The 23253-nt window shown below is 31.0% G+C and overlaps 1 protein-coding gene across 2 annotated transcripts; it reads right to left on the bottom strand.

The window, feature by feature from the left end:
* Nucleotides 1–618: 618 nt before the first annotated feature.
* LOC134687573 (transient receptor potential cation channel subfamily A member 1 homolog) lies at nt 619–22934 on the bottom strand. 2 transcript variants are annotated; one of them, XM_063547978.1, is made up of 15 exons: nt 22876–22934; nt 19553–19725; nt 18182–18294; nt 15624–15764; nt 13523–13767; nt 11017–11095; nt 10011–10184; nt 9054–9127; nt 8316–8498; nt 6700–6873; nt 6302–6457; nt 4082–4159; nt 3499–3682; nt 2278–2477; nt 619–1665 (listed from the first exon to the last, which is right to left on the bottom strand). In XM_063547978.1, exons 2-15 carry the CDS (start codon nt 19695–19697, stop codon nt 1530–1532), a joined length of 2082 nt encoding a protein of 693 aa, XP_063404048.1. In that variant the 5' UTR covers nt 19698–19725; nt 22876–22934; the 3' UTR covers nt 619–1529. The 2 variants fall into 2 exon arrangements, with proteins under 2 accessions (XP_063404048.1, XP_063404049.1); XM_063547979.1 differs by lacking the exons at nt 19553–19725; nt 22876–22934 and having other exon boundaries at nt 18172–18294.
* Nucleotides 22935–23253: the final 319 nt, after the last annotated feature.

The following is a 23253-nucleotide window of genomic DNA, read 5'->3' as shown; positions in this document are numbered from 1 at the left end:
TTGAGTTATCATTGATATGTTCACAATTATAAATTAACTGTTAACAAAACATTGAAATTTTGAATAACTAATGCTTTTCTACCTCAGAAATAGATTACCTCAGCTGTAATTGGCAAAACCTGTAGGAATGATTGGTCCTCAATGCTCTTCAACTTCGTACTTTATTTGGCTTTTTTAACATTTTTTTATTCGAGGGTCACTGATGACTTTTTTGTACACGAAACGTGCGTCTGACGTACATATAAAATTTCAATCATGGTATCTATAATGAGTATACAGAGTACTGCAGACTTTTTCAGTAACAATGCTACTAAGGTCAAGTTTTTATTTCATTTAATTTCGGAAAACATTTTTTTATGTTCCATATTAATCATTCAAAATACACGATAACAAAAAGCAACTCATTTAAAACCTACCAAAACTTAAAATAAGACAATTAATTTCAATGTATCAATGTAATAAAACAAAAAAGATTTAGGGACAATGATACAAAGACAGTACATTACAATCAGAAATAACACATAAAATTGAGTTAAATTGGAAAATATGAAAAAAAATCTAGAATATTCATTGTTTTGTTTCTATGAAAACCACATATTCAAAAATAATTATTCAACAAGACAGATATCCAAGCCTTGAGATTTCAAGATAAAACAATATTGATTGGAACACTTAGACAACATTCCAATTTTCCAAAGAAAATAATTAATCAGCATTTTGTTTGAATTTCCGTTTTTTTTCTGATTATGTATTATTGTACGCAAAAACATGTACATGCCGAATATGAAAATGCTGTATTTTCGAAACCAGCTGAGATATCATCATAACACTTTGTATTCATAGTAAGCACATTAATAGCATTAAAAACATGTAAAAAACAAACCTGAAAATATGAATAGAAACGTAAAATCACAAAAGTACTGAACACCAAGGAAAATTCAGAACGGAAGTCCCTAATCAAATGGCAAAATCAAAGGATAAAACACATCAAACGAATGGACAACAACTGTCATATTCCTGAATATTTACAACGCTGCGTAAACAAAACAGACATAATAGGTAAAATAGTCAAAATAGGGGTACAGCAAAACAATCTCAAAACAAACAAATATTTACCAAAAAAAGCACAAACATAATCTATCAAATTTAAAAACCACTTGCATTTCTTCGCGTGTTTGACGTCATGAAATGTAAACTTCACAAGAAATTTAAAATAATTTTGCAGTTCAATGTTTTTTTCCCAAAAATATAATTTTCACTCTCATTTTGACCTACAAAATGTATTTTCTCAGCCACGGTCACATAATCAACCGCTTTGTTTATATCTTACACAGGATTCACACATAACTATTAAGACAATAAGAAAAATACATGTGTCAGTAGATATAAAAGTATAAATAAAACAGTTTTCAAGGTGAACAGTTTGTTCCCAAGGAAAACAATTTTCCACCAAATATTAAGTAAGGCGTTTCATCTGCTATATTGTTCTGAAAACAAGGATACTAATTGTATCTTGTCACATAGAATGTCTAGCTTTGATTGATTCCCACTGGATTTTTGATAGGCTGGACGTCTTCAACGACTTCACGTAAAATCTCTGAAAGCTGTGAATCACGTTGATTATCACTTCCTTTTTGTAATTGTATCAGTAATTCCAGTTGTTCTCTGTAAAAGTTCAACCAGAGTTTTCAATTACTAGTATTCTATTTGATTATTATGCCGAAAATTTAAAAAAAAAACCAAATGCAACTTTAGTCGACGTCATGTAAAATTGGACCAAGATTCTAGATAAAATATTTTTAACTATCAAATGCGATCATTTGATCTGATGTTTTTCACTTAGGGATAATGTTAACGTCAGGATTTTGTAAAACTAAGATGTTTTTGACAATAAAGAATAGCAAAAAGCACACATGGAAACATCAATCAAGAGCAAAATGTAACCTAATTCTCACAAGTTCTATTAATAATGTTAATTTATTTCATTTCCCGTAAAATTACAGTTGCTTTTGAATTAATCAAATTCTAATAATAGATCAATTTAATTTACGTTGTAGTAATTTTTTTTACAAAAAGCTGGTATAACCATTTATCAAAATAAAGTTACTCTATTACCATTGGGTTAGAGCACGTTGATACTTATATAATCTATCCTCCAACCTTAATCTCATTAGATCGATTATCAACACTGTAATGTGATGGGTTCAATTCCCAAATTCGTTCAGAATTATAATATTTTTCTGAATAACAGGGGGAAAATGGTTTATATAAACTTACTGGATTTTACCAAGGGTTGATTCCTGACGAGCAAGTCTGTTTCGGACTGTTAATAAATTCATTTTATGGGAATCGAGGCTATCATAAATGTCTTGTATATGTTTATTCATCTCATTCAAAGGTGGTGTTTCCCATCTCTCAAGAACTTCTCTCACATCTTTTATATCTTCACTTTCTTTGTAATGAGTAGTTCGATGATTCTGAAATTATGCCTTTACATGATTGATGTAACTAAGACTAGACCCTGACAAATATAACCACCAATTCGTCAGCTGCATATACTGTAAATTGAGAAATTATTGCGAGGTTTTTATTATTGCGAAAAATGCGACAGAGTTGTAAACGCATTAATTTAAACTCGCATTTTGAAATGTTTTATGGGAATTAAACAGGATTTTTCTCAAAATCGTAATAATTAAAATCGCATTTAAGTCTAAAATGACAAAATCGCAATAATAATTGCACGCAATAACTTCTGAATTTACAGTATTATATGTTTTTTTTTTCTATATTTGAGAGCTATTTAGATTTTAGTTTGTCTTGTCGTTTACGTATTTTCTATTTAGTTTGGGTTTTTTTATGCCCCACCTAGTGGCATTATGTTTATCGGCGAGTGCGTCCGTTTGTTCGGTCGTTGGTTGGTTCGTACATATTTTGTCCGTCTGTTCTACTTCATGGTTAAATTTTTGGTCAAGTTAGTTTTGATGACATTGAAGTTCAATCTACTTGATAATTAGTACACATAGTTTCTATGATATGATCTTTCTAATTTTAATGATATGTTAGAGTTTTGACCACCTATTTTACGGTCCACTGAACATAGAAAATGATAGTGCGCGTGGGGCATCCATGTACTAGGCATACATTCTTGTTTGTTTGTGTTTTTAGTTTGTCGGGAAGCTAGTGGGGTTTATCAATGAGAAGCTAGTGGGGTTTATCAATGATTTTATTCGATGATTCGTTTTCCCCGTCAAATTAGTATTGAGGGTCCTTTGCCATCAACATAACAGATCAACAACATTTTGTATTTATCAAATTAATATATATTCTACCAAATTGGGTCATTCGAAATATGTACAGTTGACAAGTCTAGTTTTACCCTTTGTTTTTCGTACATAGAATATTTTGATTTTAAATTAAAAACACATTGTCAAAGTGCTTGCAACAAAAGCAAAACATGTTATTAACCCTATCTAGTATTTTATAAAAACTTAAACATACCTTTCCTAAGTATAAACTATTAAGTTCTACTCTAGCAACAATCCATGCTCTATTAACCTCTAAACCTCTTTGAGCATCCTGCTGAACATTTTGGTAGGTATCACTAAGCTGTGCTATTAGTATATTTAACAAAACCACACAGCATGTGAATAAGAACATAACCATAATAATGCAGCTCATTGGCCTGTAAAAAATATGATAAGTCGTTCTGTTTGGTACATTCTTTTCATATTGAGAGGAATTCTGACAACATAATTTCACAAATAAACAGTTAATAAGTTAGCCAAAATAAAATAACAAACTGAGAAGTTCAAGTGGCATGCTTGTTTATAGAAGCATATTCACTGTTCAGATATCAAAATAGTAGAAACGAAATAGAAATCCTTGGTTTTCTGGTTTTTACAACCAGTGTTTACTTTGTTTTCTACAATTCTTGCTTAATATGCGACACAATATTGTAAATCGTCATTGAAGGGGAAATGACATGTCTAAAGAAGTAAAAATTACGACTTTCATGACCAATTGTAGGTTTGAACGTTTTTTGACAATGTTTCACGAAACGTAACAATTAAGATTTGTATACTTTAGCTCTGAGTATTCAATGATTCTTTCAGCTTCTATAAGAATTCTTACTCCAAGGAAAAGGATTTTCCAGAATGAACTACAAAAAAGGAATATACTGTTAAATATGCATCGTATGAAAGATACAGCAAAATTAATCTCATATATAATAAACTGTAACATTTATATTGAATAGAACTTACTGTAACATTTACATCGTATAAAACATATTGAACATTTGTTTAATCAAAAACATAATGTTACAGTTGTATCGTTTAAAAGATTCCGTAATATGCTTAACTAATAAAAGGCATTATTTTTCATACGGATACCCTTTTTTTATGATTGCAAAGCATTGTTTACTTCCTTAAACATATCGAATGGTTTTTTTTAAAATATGCACATGCGTAGAATATAGTTCAAATTGATACCGGCTTGTATTTCCTATCATGATTTCTTCGATAAATGGTAACTGTTTACAAGGAAACTATAAAACCAAGAGTTACAAAAGGCGAAGTTGAAATCCTTTCATAAGTTTTACGGACACCATCAGGAGTTTGCTGACTTTTATGGAATAACCGTTTCATGATATCGGATATGCTCCTTATGTCGTAACTACAATCCACTTCCCCTTTTCAAAACGAATGTTACATACAGAATAAGACTAGTTACATGGTTTGTAATAACATGATCAACAAAACAGGTGGTGCCACATGTGTAGCTGCATCTGCCTACACTTCCGGGGCACCATAAATTATCCCAGTTTTTTGGTGAGGTTCGTGTTGCTTAGACTTTAGTGTTCTACGTTGTGTCTTTTATACTAGTATTTGTCTGTTGGTTGTTGTTTTTTTGCTTTTTCTAGCCATGGCGTTGTCAGTTTGTTTTCGATTAATGAGTTTGTCTGTCCCTCTGGTATTTTTCGACCCTCTTTTACTGATTACAGCCTTTAATTACCGAATATTGATTAAATGAATTTAAGAATTTTGATGTATTGCAAAATATCTTTTGTACCTTCTTGACAATAAGGAAATCATGTGAAACAACATTAGGCGAAATAGCACCACATATAACAGAAAGTAAATGGACACTTTAAAACAACCATTTAGATATTTTGTTTCTCAGTTTTGAACACTAACTTGAATAAAAAAAAAAACTTGCTTCCCTTCTGCTAGTAACATCGTTTCACATAGATGACGCTTTATACCACATTAACAAGAATTACAACATCATTCACTTAAGGATGTATTCTTCTGACTTTTCAGTCTCGTTCAGTCTCGTTGAAATCTCGTTCTTAAATTATTTCCAAAACATATGATAGAAGTGGAAAATATCAATGAATTCTAAAAATATTATAATCAAACATAACTCTGTGAATAAATTGTGTATTTACCATGAACGGTTTTTGAATAATCCAGTTTTCAAATTTTACGACCATTCAAGTCAGTATTTTTAGTCAAAATTTTGAGAAAATGGGTGAGGGATACAAAAAATGATATTACAAGAATAATATACATCCCATCTCATGTTGGTCTTTTCAAATTCTTAGATATGTATTTTTTCATTCATTTATAACAAAAAAGTTGAATTCATATGCATTTTGTTCTTTAAAATGAGAAAAATCATAAAAATACAAAATTGGCAGTATGGTAAATTTTACACAAAAAAGCATCAAAATATGATAAAACTTTCTTATATTAACACCTACCTATAGTTTTTGTAAGTTAAATTTATTCAGATTGGTCCACTTCATCTTTATGGAAAGTATGAAAAAAAGTTTAATTGTGGAACTGTGATTTTTTTCACGATAATAGCCCAAAAATAGGTAAAAATCGATGAAAAGTGAGAAAATCATCAAAATTGGGCATTTTCAAAGGGCCGTAGCAAAAAAAAAAGCACACCACCATATGATTTTTTTTCACCAATTGTTTTGTTACAGTCTTATAAACCTAAAAATCAGGTTAAGAAAAAAAGTTTAATTCTAGAAATTTTTGGCTCCTCAGAGGTGTACATCCTTAAACTCCAGTAATCAGTTCATTTAAAGAAATTAAGTTAATACCTGAATCATTCCATTTGTTCAAATATAGGCAACGATTATAACGAAAATATCTCTCTATATTAAATAAATAATAGTTGATAAACAATGGAATATCATAGCTAGAGTTACTGCATCATGAAAACTCAAAATGTATTTTTCCGTAATCACATGAAATTGATTTAAGGTCCTTTAGTTGTACAACCTTACCTTGTTTCACTATGAATTTCCATGGAATGTTCTCCTTTCAATGATAACATAAAAGCACCACTAAAGGCCAACAACATAACAAGGAAGACAAAAGTAAACTGTATAAAATCATGTCTTAAAACCCTCCAAAGAATTTGAGCATAAGCACCAGTTTGTCTGCAATACAAAAATGAAAGGCAGAAAGATATAAACAGTATTATATAACAAAATCTTTAAACAAAAAGACACCAGAAACTGAAACCAAGATTTTTAAATTATGAAACTTTAAAAAAAAGTTTCTTACAGAATTGATGATCTATAAATTTCAAAAACATCTTATATAATTGAAATCATGTGTGATAAATGCCATTAAATTTAAGATTAAATGTTTCTGTAAACGTATGTTGATAAACTAATACCTTAATACTGCTGCATATTTGAAAATTCGTAAAACCCAAAACAAAAATGCAACAGACAGTACGGGCCATTGTTCGTTCAGTTTTAACGCTCTCAGCGGAATGGCCGATAATATCAGCAAAGAGGAGGGCAAATCGATATAATTAAATGGATCATGAAAGTAGTCTTTCTTGTGTCTGAAAAAAAGGAATATTCAGCAAAATTAATCATAAAGGAAACGAATTGAAATTTTGAGAATCACTGTTATCCACCATGATATAAACACTAAGATTCGAGCACCACTGACGAAGGTTGTGAAGACCACAGTGTCTGATGCACTACAAAAGAATTCTGGTATCTTAGTTGAGATTTTAACGTTGATATCCAATATCAAAGAACGCTTTGTTTGTTCTGTGTTGTTTGTTTGGGTTTTTGTTTGTTATCTGGAATTTGTTTTTGTATTGAATGCAAATCTTTTATAGTTTCATATTACTTTAACTAGCTGACTTTGTTTTTTGTCTTTTTTTTGTATTCTGCATGTTATTTATTACCAAGGATTGTGCTATTTCAACTAGGTAGAGTCTTAGGAGAAACATTGACCTTTAAAATTACTCGAAACGTATTCAATTATTCATTCTTGTTTTCACTTTTACGTGAAATGAGCAAAAATAACCCCCCTACCTTTACGTTTTACTACACTTTTGACTTGAAAGGCGAACTTGTTGTTAATAATCAAACAAAATCCCAATGTGAAAGATTAATGTTATTAGAAAAATAGTTGCTTTATAGCAGTAATTTTTAGCATAGGTTACATCGAATATGATCGGATTGTCGACACGCAATGTTGTCATTTTCGCTGTATTTGTTAACATTGCCATATACGAGGGACGTTCGGCAAGCCATAAATAAAAATTCAACCCACCATTTTTCCTTCAAATGTCATGGACGAATTCAGATATACGGCAGTTTATATCAAATAGTCCGCTGCCATGTATGTTTGCGTTTGTTTTTGTTGCAGTTCAGTATATGTAATTAGGATTTGTTTTTGTATATTCGGTTTATGACTATTAAACAGCGGTCTATCCCAAATTCATCTATCTGGTTTGGATGTTATATTTGTTATTCTCGTGGTGTTTTGTCTGATGCTTGGTCCGTTTCTGTGTGTGTTACGTTTCGGTGTTATGTCGTTGTTCTCCTCTTATATTTAATGCGTTTCCCTCGGTTTTAGTTTGTTACCCCGATTTTGTTTTTTTTCCATGGATTTATGAGTTTTGAACAGCGGTATACTACTGTTGCCTTTATACTACAATTGCATTTATTTAGTTTTCTATGTTTTATTGTGTGTACTATTGTTTGTGGCATTTTGAAACTACATTATGAGTATGTTTGCGACTTATGAGTTTGGATATCCATTTGATATCTTTCGTTTTATAAAACATTTCGGTTTTTATAACATCTGACACATTGCTTTGTATTGACTATTGAGTATACTTCATTTGTCCCCCCCCCCCCCCCCCCCCCATCAAAAAAAAGACTCATTCATGATGCAGATTATGCATTCACTTAAGAAAGAAATAAGACATCTTTAATATTTGTGTTAAACATTGTCATGTTTTTTTAATTAACTATAATATCTTACTTTCTTATTTGATTCACTTCGGAGCATACCGTAACAAGTGACATTACACATGTCCAAACCTCAAATATTGCCCTGAAAACCTGTAAAGATGTATCATATACTAAAGGATCCGGTGCAGAAACAGCCACCACTGAAGAGAATGTCAGGGCCAGCAGAGTAATTAGATGTAGGACAGTGTTAACTCTGTTTTGAAATAAGAAAACAAAAATTATAAAAACTAAATATACATGTTGTAGTGATGTAGTTAATTTTAAATTTGAATTTTGTATGTATAAGAGAGACAAACTATTCTATTTTATCTTTTTTCAAATAAAAATATGGAGTATAATTATTTAATCATTTATATTTAATGTAATATATCTTTAAAATTACTGTATAATTAATATTATATGACTTATTGTATATATGTGTATATACTCGGAAACCGGCCATTCAATTGGATTTAATAAATATTTCTTTTCTTATTTAGCAAAAATACATGTATGTACTACACATGTATAATAGTAAACTTCATTGTAATACATATATAACAAATGTTTACCAATATCACACTTGGCAAAAAGATCGTATTCATTTCCTAATCTAACAATTTTAGAAAAAAGTTCTGTTTCAAAATTTTATTGAGATCACTTTTAAAGTTATAAAACATCTACTATGACTTTACTCATTTATAGATTGATGATTATCGCTTTATGTATGTTTATCATGCAAACATTAGAAGCCTAAAGTGTAACTTACATAAATCTTTTCCTGGCATATTCCTTCCATTTCCTTCTTATAAGCAACCTGACAATATCATGGTAAACTAACGTCTAAAAAAATCAACGTTAAAACAAATAATGGAATGTTTTATTATCCCTTTTAATATGCATTGAAAAAACCCAATACTTGCTTTTTTTTTAGTTATTGAGGCCTGAAAGTAAAAATAGTATGTATTTTTTTTAAACTTTGGGCGCTGTCGCATAGATTGTCCATACTTGAGACATAACTTGAAGCTTCCAAATTTTCACGTAAATTTGATCGTTGTCATTTACTTTATTACCAAAATTTAGAATGCTTCATCTGTAGACAAGAAACAAGTCAGGATTCCTACTTAAATAGACATGCACATATCCAAGTACATATTTTTCTCGCTGACACATTTTCTTCAATGCATAACAATTAAAATCACCTACCTACAAGTAGTAAAAGCATCACAGACCATTTTATTGTATCTAATAATAACATAAATATCATAGGAGACGTATATATTCCACAATTGCAACAAGTGTGTGTTACGATATTTTTCCACTCGAGCCAGTTGAATTTTAGTATTTAAAGCGCAAGGCTTGCCGAACTTTCTGAATTGTTAAAATTTAACGGTTTGGAGCGAAGAAATATTGTAATAAAAGAATTTATAGTGATGAAATCTGTTTCTCTAATGGGTTTGTTGCGATCTTTTCAAACAATTGACGAAAGTTATCCTTTATATGTGAAGTCATCAGACATGGTTGCATTTTTAAATGACGTCACAATGGAAAGTTTAGTAGACCTCACGAAAATTAGACGTCATAATTAAATTTCACCTAATCATCTGCTGAGAACAGATATTTCTCTAACGAGAAGAAATATTTTCTCACACCGATCAAAAATATGAAAATAGCACAAAAAATAGAGAAATTATATACTAGCATAATGAATTAAAATACATGATACCTTGTTACCGCTTTTCGCTATCATCTGTAAAGGCGTTTTTGATTCTTTATTAAAGCCCTCTTGTATAGGTGTTCGCCCTTCTTCGTCTGATTCTAAGATATGATAATATACTATCATTTTACCACTTGGAAGTTGTTCTTCTATCAAACAATCTAATACTGCTAAAATAGTTTTCTGTTAAGGAGAGTGAAAAGGTACAAAAGGCACATTCAAACTCATCTGTCGAAAAAAACCAGAATGCAATGACAAAAACTAAAATCAACCGTAAGGCAAACAGCATTGTGAAATTAAAATTAATGGTGTCAACGAGATGATTATAACTGTAAAGCATATTTAAAATTATTAGTAACGGAATAAAAGAGAGGTATAACTACAGAAAAAACATGAACAATAAAATCTTTTGAATATATCATAATTCATAAATGAATAGATAGATAAAAATAGACAAGCAGCATTTCGCTTTCCCTTTAATCCAAATATAACTATTTAATGCTAATTTAGGAGGAGATAGAGTGCCTAGCATTTAATTAAGATAAGAAAGATGAAATAATAATATTTTTTTCGAATGTGACATATTTGTATTATTTATTTTTTATAAGTGTTGTTAAGTAGCTATCCGATTATTTGGATGTTATACTAAAAAATATCTTATACCTTATACATCTTATTCTAATTGTTGCTTTAAGGTCAACGAAAATATTTTAACTCTTAACGTTTGGAAAGAACTGTCATAGCGAAATTTATTTTTTTTAAATGGAAAAAGAACATTTGTTCAGGCTGTTCAAAACATAAATCTCATATCAGAGATGATTGCATTGCTATTAATGAATTTCATTTTATTACTATCAGAACAATGAAAATTCAATAACAATGTGATAGTCACTTTACGGTTTAGTTGATTGAAAAGAAATACCAACTTCTAAATACGGATGACCTAACAATATATATTGCTATTGCTATATGAAAGACATTTTGGAAAATCCTTCTATAAAACAAAATATATTACCTGCATATCTTTATTCATAAGGTTATGAAAGCTAAATTCTGACGGACAAGTGCCATCTGATGAATACAATCGTCGAACCCTAAAATTTGCATTTCCAAAAAGACGTGTCAATTTTTAATTTTAAAATACAAAGTAAATGAAATAGGAAAGAGTTAGTTAAAAAACATTCGAATGAGGAAGTGATTACCTTCAATTAAATAACATATAGTTTAGAAGTAACAATCCAACTAATAAATCGATGTTCTACATATTTTATTCTTATTTTTATTTTAGAATAGTTTAGAATGTTGGTTCGTTTTTCTTCAAATTGTTTGTTCTCATTGTCTGAATTTTGAAATAAACTTTACCTCTTGTGTCGATGGAAATGGTTTAATGTAATGTAACAGAGAGACAGCAAACGTTTCAGATAAAAAAAATATTTATTTTTGCAATATCCAAAAACCGTATCATTATGTATTGTTTATATACATAATAATATGAAAAGTATACTCTTCTTTGCTTTTTACCTAATACAAAAAACATATTCAGTTCAGATTCCGTCCAAAAAATTGTGCAGAAAGTCATGTTGAAAAAAAATATTTCTGGGACTCGTAGTTCAGGGAAAACATTTAATTTTATCATTTCTTTTATATATTTCTAGAAATATTTTGCATCAATAAGCACAAAAAAAGGTAGGACTTTGTAACAACGTCTGCAATGCAATGTTCTTGCCAAAATTAGGACTCAAAGTTCCCCCAAAAATTTGCCCACAAAGTCCAGACGTAAAAAATGGCATCAGCATTATTGTGTTGTAGGAAGGCGTTTCAGAAAAAAAATCAAATAGCCTTACCAGACGTCAGTATTATTTGGACTAGTGTCGATGTAAGGTTTTTTTTAATTTCGGATAATATTTGTGTTTTATTTCAACACCAGGCACCTATAGTAGATGTTGTATTTATATATATAACTAAGGGGACGGCCATTTAATATTCTGGGGGAGGAGGATTTTGAAAATAAATAACTCGGGATTGATCATCAAAAAAATAAATGGTTTGTTCTATGGTAGTTAAAAAATAAAATACATTACTTGCTATGTATTGAAAATAAATAACTCAGCAGGTCTAATCGAAAGTATGAAATGGCACCAGATTCTTCATAAATTCACCTTTTCTCCACACAAATATCGGTCAACATTTCACAAATCTTTTAATAATTAAAGTATAAACACTATTTAAATATACTTGAAATTTTAAAAAAAATTGGTTTCATTTAATATAAGATATATTTTCTCAGGAACACTTACCTTTTATTTCACTGAGGGCCGTAACTTAACATTGAGGCAAATGCCTCATGAAGGAAATTTCAAAAGCAAACGCTTGTCTCCATATCAAATTGTGTTCACGGCAAGTGCCGTGCAAGAAACAAGTTCTGTTATCCCTCAGACGAAACCCCTGATTCTTCGCGATCAATGTTTCTTATTATTTTTCCTTTGGTCATTGATTACCTTCTGTATTTTGTTTGTGTTGCATTCCTTTTGTAATTTAGTAATTTTGTTATTAACTTGATCATCAGGTCTTTTGATGTTGTCCCTAGAAACTTAAGTCTTACACTTATACATTTTGATTTGAGACCAAAATATTGTCAATTAATATTAAAACAGAACTTGCATTTTCAGATTGAGAAAGGGTTAGGGGGAACACCCAGATAGCACGAATTTGCATCATTTGTTTTACAGCTTCTTTGGCCTTTAGTGGCTCAAAAACCCTTCAAAGGAAATTTTTCCTCGCTCCGCTAGGCGAAACATGTTTGCGAATACTTTTAAAAATAAAAGACTAGATACAACCAAACTTTAATAATTTGTATGTATTTGATAAATATATATGCAGTTGGGAATATAGAAGATTCATTTCTGCAGAGGATGATGATTATATCTGATTAAATGATATATTTTGTACATAATGACTTGACTTTATTTGGCAACACTTTTAGGAATTTTGGTCTAATGCTCTTCAACTTCGTGCTTTTTAACTTTTTTGGATTCGAGCGTCACTGATGAGTCTTTTGTAGACGAAACGCGTCTGGCGTATATACTAAATTTAGTCCTGGTATCTATGATGAGTTTATTTACATGCATTATTTATAATAAACAAACAATTGAAAAATTGTTTGCTTCCGAATATCACAAAATTGATATAGTTAAAATAAATAATCAGTCCCTTGCTTTCATGAAAAAAATAATTTTGCTTCAAAACTGCAGAAAATAGATTATCTGTCCTCTTAGTTTACAAAAATGAATAACCAATCCGAAACAAAAAACAAATCCTCCTGCCCCCCCCCCCCCTCCCAAGCCCCAAGAAAATCAAATTGTTGTCCTCTAATCATTTAAAAGTAACTTTTACATAAAGATAAAAAAAAATGAATATTGTGCATTTTGTAAATATTTTTTTTTTACAAAAAAAAAACCTGTAACATATTGTATTCTTCATTCTTCTGTCGATTGATTAACATTTGATATTCATATACTTACTCTGAATTTGACATATACGATATCAACATTGAAGCAATTGTGTCGTTTTCTTTCTTGTATGCCACAGTGTAAGGCATTTCCTTATTTTTATCTCGGGCGTTGGGATAAGCACCGTGTTCTAATAATTTATTACAAACACCCCTGAAATTCTTGCCGACAGCAAAATGAAGTGCTGTCTTCAGATTTGTATTACTTGCAGATGGGTTTGCACCTCTATTTAGTAAGGTATTCACCAAAATTTGTACCTATTGAAAACATATAATAAAGAATTTACATACTTATATTATGGTTAAAGGTTATACTTTGTTAATACAGCTGTTTCACAAACCAGGTCTCTTTGTGGAAGACATATAATATTCATAGATATTTTGTTTTGTTTAGCTACTGGGTCCTAGATATTTCATTTCGAAGAGACATAACTTCGAAATGTTTCCAGTAAATAAACATGAACAGCGGCCAAATTGTACTCGGTGGAAGACCCATGATAAAGAGAAGAGGGTTCAGAATAGTGTATAAGGGATTTGAGGCATATACATGTTGAAAATATGCTGCACAGCACTATATTTTATCCTTTGAAAAATAGTAGTGAATATGAGCTTTCCATTCTAGGATACATTTTTCAAACTTCATTATTAAAGTGGTACAGTTTTAGACGTGAAAGGAGTTTCTACCGGAAATTGCATTGTCTATTTTTTACAGAACTGCAACGAATACACGATCAAAACTTCCTTATTTTATTCCTTGCATTGTTAAAGAAATATTTCGAATATGAAAAACTCTATCAGTTTACAGAAAATTTCTTTGGATCCATAACTGACTTCCTCGTCTGATTATAGCACAAAGGAACACACTATGACATAGATTTGTATTTTTTTTTTACTGATTGAAAATACACGAAAGATTGCATTTCCAGTTCTTTAACACCAAGCCAAACATTAGTAATAGTTTTAAACATACATTAAAAACAAGATACATATAGTAACAACGAGTATTTTGTTAGGAATTGATATGGAGATTGAAGGAAGATGAACAATTTAGATCAGCTTTTCACAGTACATTCAGAACTAAAATGCGCATCTCATAAAATATACTGTTTACAAAGTAGAGCATCACTTAGGTAACGACATTTGATATGGGATCTATTTAACAAGGTATGGTCTAATTCGTTCAAAATATACAAAGACTAAATTTAAAAGAAGTGAAATCAATAGGGAGTTCGTAAAATGCATTGAATCGTACGATACTTACGATAATAACATATATTCTATATACAATATGAATAAGATATTTAACAAGGTATATACATAAAGCTAAAACAACGCTGTAAAATTAATACATATCTTAAAAAGTCGAGAACACATTAGATCAGTTGATAATAGTCTCAACAATATACTGCCAAATCGGAAGGTATCATTTTGTTATTGTACTATGCAAATTTATGTTATCTTGTTTTTCATTATGTACTTCTTTGTTACATGTATGGTTTTTTTTGTGGTGTTTGATATTATAACACAATATTATCTGCTGTATATTTGACATGTTTACCTATTATCTCTGGAATATACCGTATTTGATGCGACTGTCATACAAGTGAGAGGATTAGCTAGCTATAAAACCAGGTTCAATTGAACATTTTCTTCATAGGAAATGGCTGTACCAAGTCAGAAATATGATAATTATCCATTCGTTTAATGTGTTTGAGCTTTTGATTTTGCCATTTGATTTGGGACTTTCCGTTTTGCATTTTCCTAGGAGTTCAGGATTTTTGTGATTTTACATTTAAGGACACCTTATCTGGTAATCATGAAATTAAGCGTTGTTGCACGTTTGCTTATAACATCATTATCAAAACACTGTGAAGAAAATACAGTGAAAAATTGATTAATGAACTAATTCTACCAAATTACGAATTGATGAGGTTGTATAAATACGATGACTCGTACATCAACTCATCAAAGATATTAGGAATATTATGCTAGACGCGATTGAAATAGTGTAGGTGTTGTTGATTTTGAATTCATCTAAAGACCGATATAAAATTATAAGTACAAAAATGAATCTCTAACATTAAAAACACTAAAATTTACGTTACTGCCAATACCTCATTTTCATCGTCGATCTTTGAAACAACATACAACAGGGCTTTGTCTTTGCTTCCAGCTTTTTTAACAATTCTGTCAATTCGAACCTCGATCTCTGCCTCCTTTTTACCTACAAAATACATCTGGGTCTTCTCTGCTACCTATAATATAATCAGTAAACAATGTTTGTATTGAAGCCTATTTCTGGAGTTACCACTAGTACTCTCAGATTTATACTTTGTGTGTTTAGTGTTTTTGTTAAAAAAAAATTGTGCTATGTATCGATCTGATGAGTCAAGCCCTGTTAAACTGATTTTGATAGTGTGTTCTTGTGTCATACTGTAGCCCACTGTTCCAGGTTAAGTGAAAAGTTGTGTGCCCGAAACATGTTTAATCCTACCACTTGATGTATGTTCCTTTTTCGACCAGGCCTGAAATTGATTCAGTGGTTGTCCTAAATTGCTGAATATCATAGTAATTTTTATTTGTTGTTTTGTACATAAATCAGACTGTTTCAGTGCCTTCTGTAGCTTGATATGCAATGTGAGTTTGATAATTTCTATCACCGTATACAATTTTTGCAGGAACAGATCTTTTTGCTAAAAATGATGTTGTCGATCCTCAATTAAGCATGAAGAATTGTAGTGTAAAGTGTAATAATCAAAGGTTCCGTCGACATAACTGCAAAATTGTACAGATTGTTATTGAAGATTTAGGGTAGTAATTGTACAGCTTTAACTGAATCCACAATTGGTTAACATGCGCTTCTTCATGCATGACCGAACAGCTGTGATCGATTCAGGTACACTGTTGAGTTTTGGTTTATCTGGTTTTTTTTCAGGCCTTTATCTATCAACTCTCTAATGTGTTCATTGTTAACGATGCAAAGGTCTCACATTATAACAAGACCACCAACATTTTTGTTTATGGGGAAGGATCAATCGGAAAGTTTAAATTTTACATCCCTATGGGTAAAGGTATTTTACTCCCTCTTGTGGATGAACATCTTTGCTGTTATAAGTTTGATCTAGGTTTATTTGATTGCAGGTTAATGTTTATCTTAAAAGTAAACATGTATTCTTTTCAGGACATAATTTTGGATGACAATATTACTAATATTGATGCATCACAGCCCAAATTCTACATGAACAAAAATTACTTTCGTAATAAAAATGAGCATTCCGAAGCAAGGCATTCAAAACGACAATGTCATAAGGAAGATTCTTAAAAGACGAACATTGCAAAGCATATTATGCATTACGTTGAATTCAAAACATTGAAAAACTTAGAATCGGGTGATTCGGAAGGTTAAGAAGGTTTTTTTCAACTTCAGTAACTCGTGATGTTTTCAAGATATAAAAATTTCAATTATAAGACGTTTCCAGGGAAAGATGCCTGAGACTTTTCAATTGATCGTTAAAGAATCTTTTGTAGTCTCAATTCTAATTTTGACTATTCAGAGTTAGGTGAATGATATAGAAACTTCATTTTTATGGAATAGATCATGTTCAGTGGCTGTCGTTTATTGATGTGGTCCTTGAGTAGAACACTCATCCCTTCTCGTTTTTATATAGATTAAATCGTTGGTTATCCAGTTTGAATGGTTTTAGATTAAATCAATCAAATTAAGGTCATCACTCAAGACATTTTCAGGGTGCCATCATGAGCTGATTGAACATTATGGCAAAAGTGTGTCAGAAATCATATCTGATATTCTTCTTCAGTCATAATAACCTCTTTCATCACCGGACTGAACAAAGAAATAACGCGGCAGATGCCGTTTACGGTGCAGGAAATGTTTACCCTTCCAGAGCACCTGATTTCACTCCCGTTTTTAGTGGAGTTCGTGTTGTTTCTTATTTCTTATTTATAACTATTGATGTAAATGTCTTTTGTTTTTAAGAGTCTTTTTTAACTCCTTGGTTTTGATTGTTATTGTCTTTACACTGGTAACTTATGGGGGCCTTATAGTTTGCTGTTCGGTGTGAGCCAAGGCTCCGTGTTGAAGGCCGCACGTTGACCTATAAGGGTTTACTTTTACAAATTTCGACTTAGAAGGAGAGTTTGCACTCATACCACATATTCTTATACCTATGCTTTATAGATACTTATTAAGTTAAACCGTTATTATTTTGAATGATAGCATCATATCCCTCCTCCTGTCCTATCATGGTACAAGTAAATCTATCTAGTCAGCTTAACATTTTCAACTCATTTCACCACAAAATATAACGAGACATAATACTCGTCAGTCAGGAACATTCCGTATAACTAATGATCAATCTTTTGAAAAGAGCCCCAGAGCTGTGCGTAGGCTATTTTACTCAAGGATATTTAGTGTCTCAAATTTCATTATTCATGTTCTATGTTGTAGTATATATGTAAATACGATTTTAAATAAAGACAACTTAATTACTTACTTACTTACAGTCAAATTTTATTTAACATTTACATAACAGGAGCTTCATTGATTTAATTCGATATTGTGAAGACGCTTCTGTTATATCAATAATAATACTTGTCTTCAACTGAGGTTACACTTATGCCTAGAGCACTTTTTAATCGCACCTAATTTTACCTCTTTATGGAATGTATCGTCCAGGTTCGGCTCTATCATTTCTATAGATAATGACTGCATTGAGGAGGAACTTTGACGTTTACCAGGATACGGTTCGTTTAAATTTGTTAAAGCTAGAAAAAAAAACGATTGTATAAGTTATTACATTGACACTTGCGAAAATATTAATGATAATGAGTTGTAGGCCTCTTCGTCACTCGAATAATTTAAAACTTTAATTTTCAAAATCCCTTGGTTGTATTAAGTATAATGACAGGGAGGCATCAGCTACCAAATTGATATTTACGCACATAAATTAAAGATACTAATAGCACAATGTAAATATATATATATATACATATATAGAAAAGAAATACAAAACACGATATAGAACCCAAAGACAGAGCAACGCAAACACCAAAACATAAGGATCAACTCAGGTGCTCTGGTAGGGTTCGCTGAACATGCTCAACGTGTGGTATTCGTCGTCTTGCTCACGTACTTTGTAGATTTAAATATAAGTTACAGGTATTATGAAACCGGAACATATCAATCTAAAGTACTGCATAAAAATATATCTCCTCATATCATAAAATTGAGAAAGGAAATGGGGAATGTGTCAAAGCGATGACAACCCGACCATAGAGCAGACAACAGCGGAAGGCCACCATCATGTTGCATTCGTCTGCTTAATTGAAAGAGCTGCAAAAAATATAATTAAAAATTAAGAATGGAAATAGAGAATGAGTCAAAGAGAGACAACATCCCGACAACAGGAGAGAAAACAGCCGAAGAACACAATTGGTCTTCAACGTTGCGGGATAATCCAGCATGCGGAGGCCGGCTTCAGCTATCCCCAAAACAAAATGTGTTCTAATTCAGTGGAAATGGACGTTACACTTAACTTCAAAAGCAAATAAATAAACTATCATCAAAAAAACATAAAGATAGACAAAGACCAGAGGTTTCTGTTTTGGGACAGGCGCAAAAATGCTACAGAGTTTAAATGCATGTTCAGTTGGATATCAATCCTTCCCTATAGCTCTAGCCAAGGTAGAATAAACAAACACACAACAATAAGCACAGTAAAACTTATATAGTTTTGACGTTGCCATTTTTTTATTCTAACAAGCACTTGAACAAAGCTGGTACCTCTGCAACAGTTGTACACACATTTAGTAATCCTCGATTGACCTTTTGATATAACCGATGTTTGGTAGCGGAATCTACCGATGTTTGCCGATTGCTGTACATGCTGCTAAAACAAAAGAAACACACATTGCTTTCAAAAGTTTGATTTCTTTTCATTCATTATATCCATGAGGACTACCAGTAATGTAATTGCGTCATTTATATTGATGTCGTCTCCAATAATTTTATCATAATACTTACACGAAGATGCGTCTGGCGAATTGAATACCTTCATCGGAATGTAAGAGAGGGGACGCGAGTGCCGACCCTGTCTTGGTTTATATTCGTGTTCACTAACTGCACGTCTTTGACGCCTTATCACACGTGGTTGTACCTCAAATGACATTGTATATGATCAGGATATTTGTATGTCACTAAGTGAAAAAAATGAAATGTTTTAGAGTTATAATAAAAAAAACAATAAATACACATCAACTGAATACTGCTCAAAGAATACATAAAATCTGTGTATAAATTAAGCATAAAAGGGAAGATGTGGTATGATTGCCAATGAGACTAATCTCTTCAAGAGACCAAATGGCACGGAAATAAACAAATATATGTCAACGTACGGCCTTCAACTATAATCAAAACTATGTATATATTACTTGTTAAAATACAATATTTAAACTTATGGTATATTAAACTAATGAATTATATGAAAGATGCAATAACTACAAACACAATAAACTGTTGCAAAGAAAAGTATTTAGATCAGATTAAGATGCACACATTGAATCGAAACGATAGATGACCTTGAATTCGTTTCATATCAGACTTAAGTTGCTCTTTTCAACTAATTTAATTAAAATATTGATCTCTGATTACGTTATACTACATGTACATGTAGTATAACGTAATCAGAGATCAATATTTTAATTTGATTGTCTTTTCAACATTCTTTTTGTTATATCACCATGGTTAAGCTGTATAAACCCACAAGGGATAACAAGAATACGATACTTCTATTCCCCAAACAAAAATTTGAACGAGCCCTGCACGGACATGTGCTATGAAAAATAGAAGTGGGAAATACTGGTTTTTCATTGGTCCAGGAGATTGATATGTTCTAAAATTGTTTCTCTGAAGAAACAAAATTAACTTGGGATTTCAGTGTACTTAAAAATTCGGTTACCTGTTATGACATAGTCGCCTTTTTTCATAAAATTGGGGGTTTTGTTGGTGACCGCTCTCTGCAGAATTAAACAGTGATCACATACTGTGTATTGTAAGATAGATTTCATATGAGGTGTCTTAATTCGTAGGGGCTTCGATGGCCCAGTGGTCTAAGTGGTTACTACTGTAATCACTAGCCAGTCAACACTGAGATTGTGAGTTTAAACCCCGCTCGTGCGGGTGCACTCGATTCCAATCTCAATTGACTAGGATTGTCAGTTTTCTTATCGAAGGTCGGTGGTTTTCTCCGGGCACTTCTGCTTCCTCCACCAAAAAATACTGACCGCCTCGAAATATATGTAGCTTAAATGCGGTCCAAAAAAGTGGCGTTAAAACATCAAAAATCAAAATCAAATCTTAATTCTGACTTTAAATGCTTTGGAAATCTTTCGTTTGGAAATGCAATGGAAGTCCATAGATAAATTCCTAGAAGGTTACATACGACACCAGCTTCCCTTTTCCTATGTATATTTTATTTTATAAATGTGCTATTCCTGCCACATCGGAACCTTTGGAGAGTTTTGACTGCAGAACTGCACATAATATATATTTATAGTTATAAATGTATAAAGCCGACTCTCCTAATGGCACATATACAAGATACAATTTGTTAAATATACAAATTCGTCCCTTCTTATGTATTTTAACTCAAAGTGATATATTTGGTTTTTTTTTATCATGATTTTGTAAATTTATGTTTTCCTTTTGGTTACATATAAAGAGTAAAATAACAAAAATACTGAACTCCAAGGAAAATTCAAAACGGTAAGTCCCTAATCAAATGGCAAAATAAAATACTCAAATAAATATAACGGTTGGAAAACAACAGTCATATTCCAGACTTGTTACAGGCATCTTTGTATGTAGATAACAGTGGATCAAGCCTGGTTTTATAGCAAGCTTAACCGTAATTTGTATGACAGTCGCATAAAACTCCATTATAATGCCAACAATGTGTGATCAAATCAAACAGACAATAAAATGTCAAAAACGGGTACAGCAGTCAACATTGTGTTATAATCTTAATCACTATTAAACAAAACTAAATACGACAACATAGAAACACAAAGAAGCATTAGGGCAAAGCACATTAGCAAAAAAAACAGAGACGAAAATGTTAAAGTTTACCATGAAACGACAATGCCGGGATATATAAGTACCGAGCCACGTCAAGTAGATATGACCAAAATAGACAAAACAGTAAAGGTCATAATTTACAATGAAACATAAATGAACATTATAACACGTAATTTAGATGATAAACAACAGTTATTGATATTCTTCTGCAAATTTGATAAATGACGGAGACTTGTTCTAGATTTTTCTTTCAAAATAAAAAAAAATCATAAAATAGTGTGTTTTGCCGTAACAGATCAAATTTGTCATTTTAGCATTCATCCTCAACAGGTGCTTTTTTACTGTCATATATAAATCAATACTGAATTAAATAATTGTCTAACTTGGTTTAACCACAACCAGACATATATTTTAACTTGACCTTGTATCACTGATTTAAACTGTCAACCTTTCCGGAATACATAATTTAAAGTATCAAGTCAAAAGTGTTTCACCGCTTGGAAATACCCAATTATATTTCGTATAAAATCATATTTAAAAAAAAAAACATTGTCAAATCGTATTTTAAGTGTTTATTATGAAGAAATTGTAACTGTTAAACTGTGTTTTGTTATACATTAGTGGTGTGTTTTTTTATATTTATAGTAAAATATTTGTATGAAAAGTAATTATTTTTTTCTATATACCCATATGCATGCAGAACAGGGATGTTCTTAAAATTATAAATCACAAATACTTCTTAATTATAACAAGAAGCTTCACTTTCGTTTAATTCAGACAAGAAATTATCCTGATATTTTAATCTGTGCAAGATCTTAAAGTTATAATGGCCATAACGCATGCTATTTGGACGTGCAAAGAGTAAATTATCATAATTGGGCTACATTGTTCACTGTTAAAAAGTTGGTATAAAACCCCTTATTAAAATGAAAGAATGCTTAAATTACAATGACATTATTAGGCAATATAAGAATTGTGTACGGACATATAGGGCTCTAAACACATTAGCTCCAAATGGAGCATTCTTATGGTTACCATATCTATACAAATAGGGTGTAAACATTAACTGATGAAGGTTCCTTTTGGACCGAAACCAGTCAGACTTTGCAAAATCACCAGGCGCTGTTAGTTATGTGTATTGTTGGCATATGCTATATTTTTATACAATGAAATTCTTAATCTTAAAACAATTTTACTCTCTCTTATATAATATTAAAAGTAAAGAAATGCATAATATCAAAGTAAAATATCACTAACGCGGAAAGACTTACCACATGAAAAAAGTTATAAAGTTAAAACACATGAATTGTGCAATTCAGGAAAGTTTCGTACTAAAACGGAAATGTGTAGTTAATCTATAATCATATCAACAAACAATTATATAAAATTAGTTTATATTTTTTTTACATAAAAGTCTATTTATAATTACTTTTTCTCAATCAATTTATACCATTAGGTGGAGATATTTCTGATGATTCTTTATATAAAAGTGTTATCAATCATAAGCTAAAATTTTACAATTTAAAAAATACAAGATAGAACAGCAGCGATTCGGTTTTATAAAAGAATATAAACGTAATTAAGTTTTCTTACATAATCTATAATCAGATAGCATCTTTTAAAAGTGAAAATTGCTCTTTTTATTTAGT

Source organism: Mytilus trossulus, chromosome 10 (genome assembly GCF_036588685.1).
Source record: "Mytilus trossulus isolate FHL-02 chromosome 10, PNRI_Mtr1.1.1.hap1, whole genome shotgun sequence".
Lineage (NCBI taxonomy): Eukaryota > Metazoa > Mollusca > Bivalvia > Mytilida > Mytilidae > Mytilus > Mytilus trossulus.
This window is presented reverse-complemented; position numbering and strand designations above follow the sequence as displayed.

Coding starts and splice junctions, on each gene's coding strand:
- LOC134687573 (XM_063547978.1), bottom strand. CDS start 19,697: ATGTCATTTGAGGTACAACCACGTGTGATAAGGCGTCAAAGACGTGCA. Junction 6,458..6,699: donor AAATATGCAGCAGTATTAAG/GTATTAGTTTAT, acceptor TTTGTATTGCAG/ACAAACTGGTGCTTATGCTC. Junction 4,160..6,301: donor GAAATTCATAGTGAAACAAG/GTAAGGTTGTAC, acceptor CCTTTTTTGTAG/TTCATTCTGGAAAATCCTTT.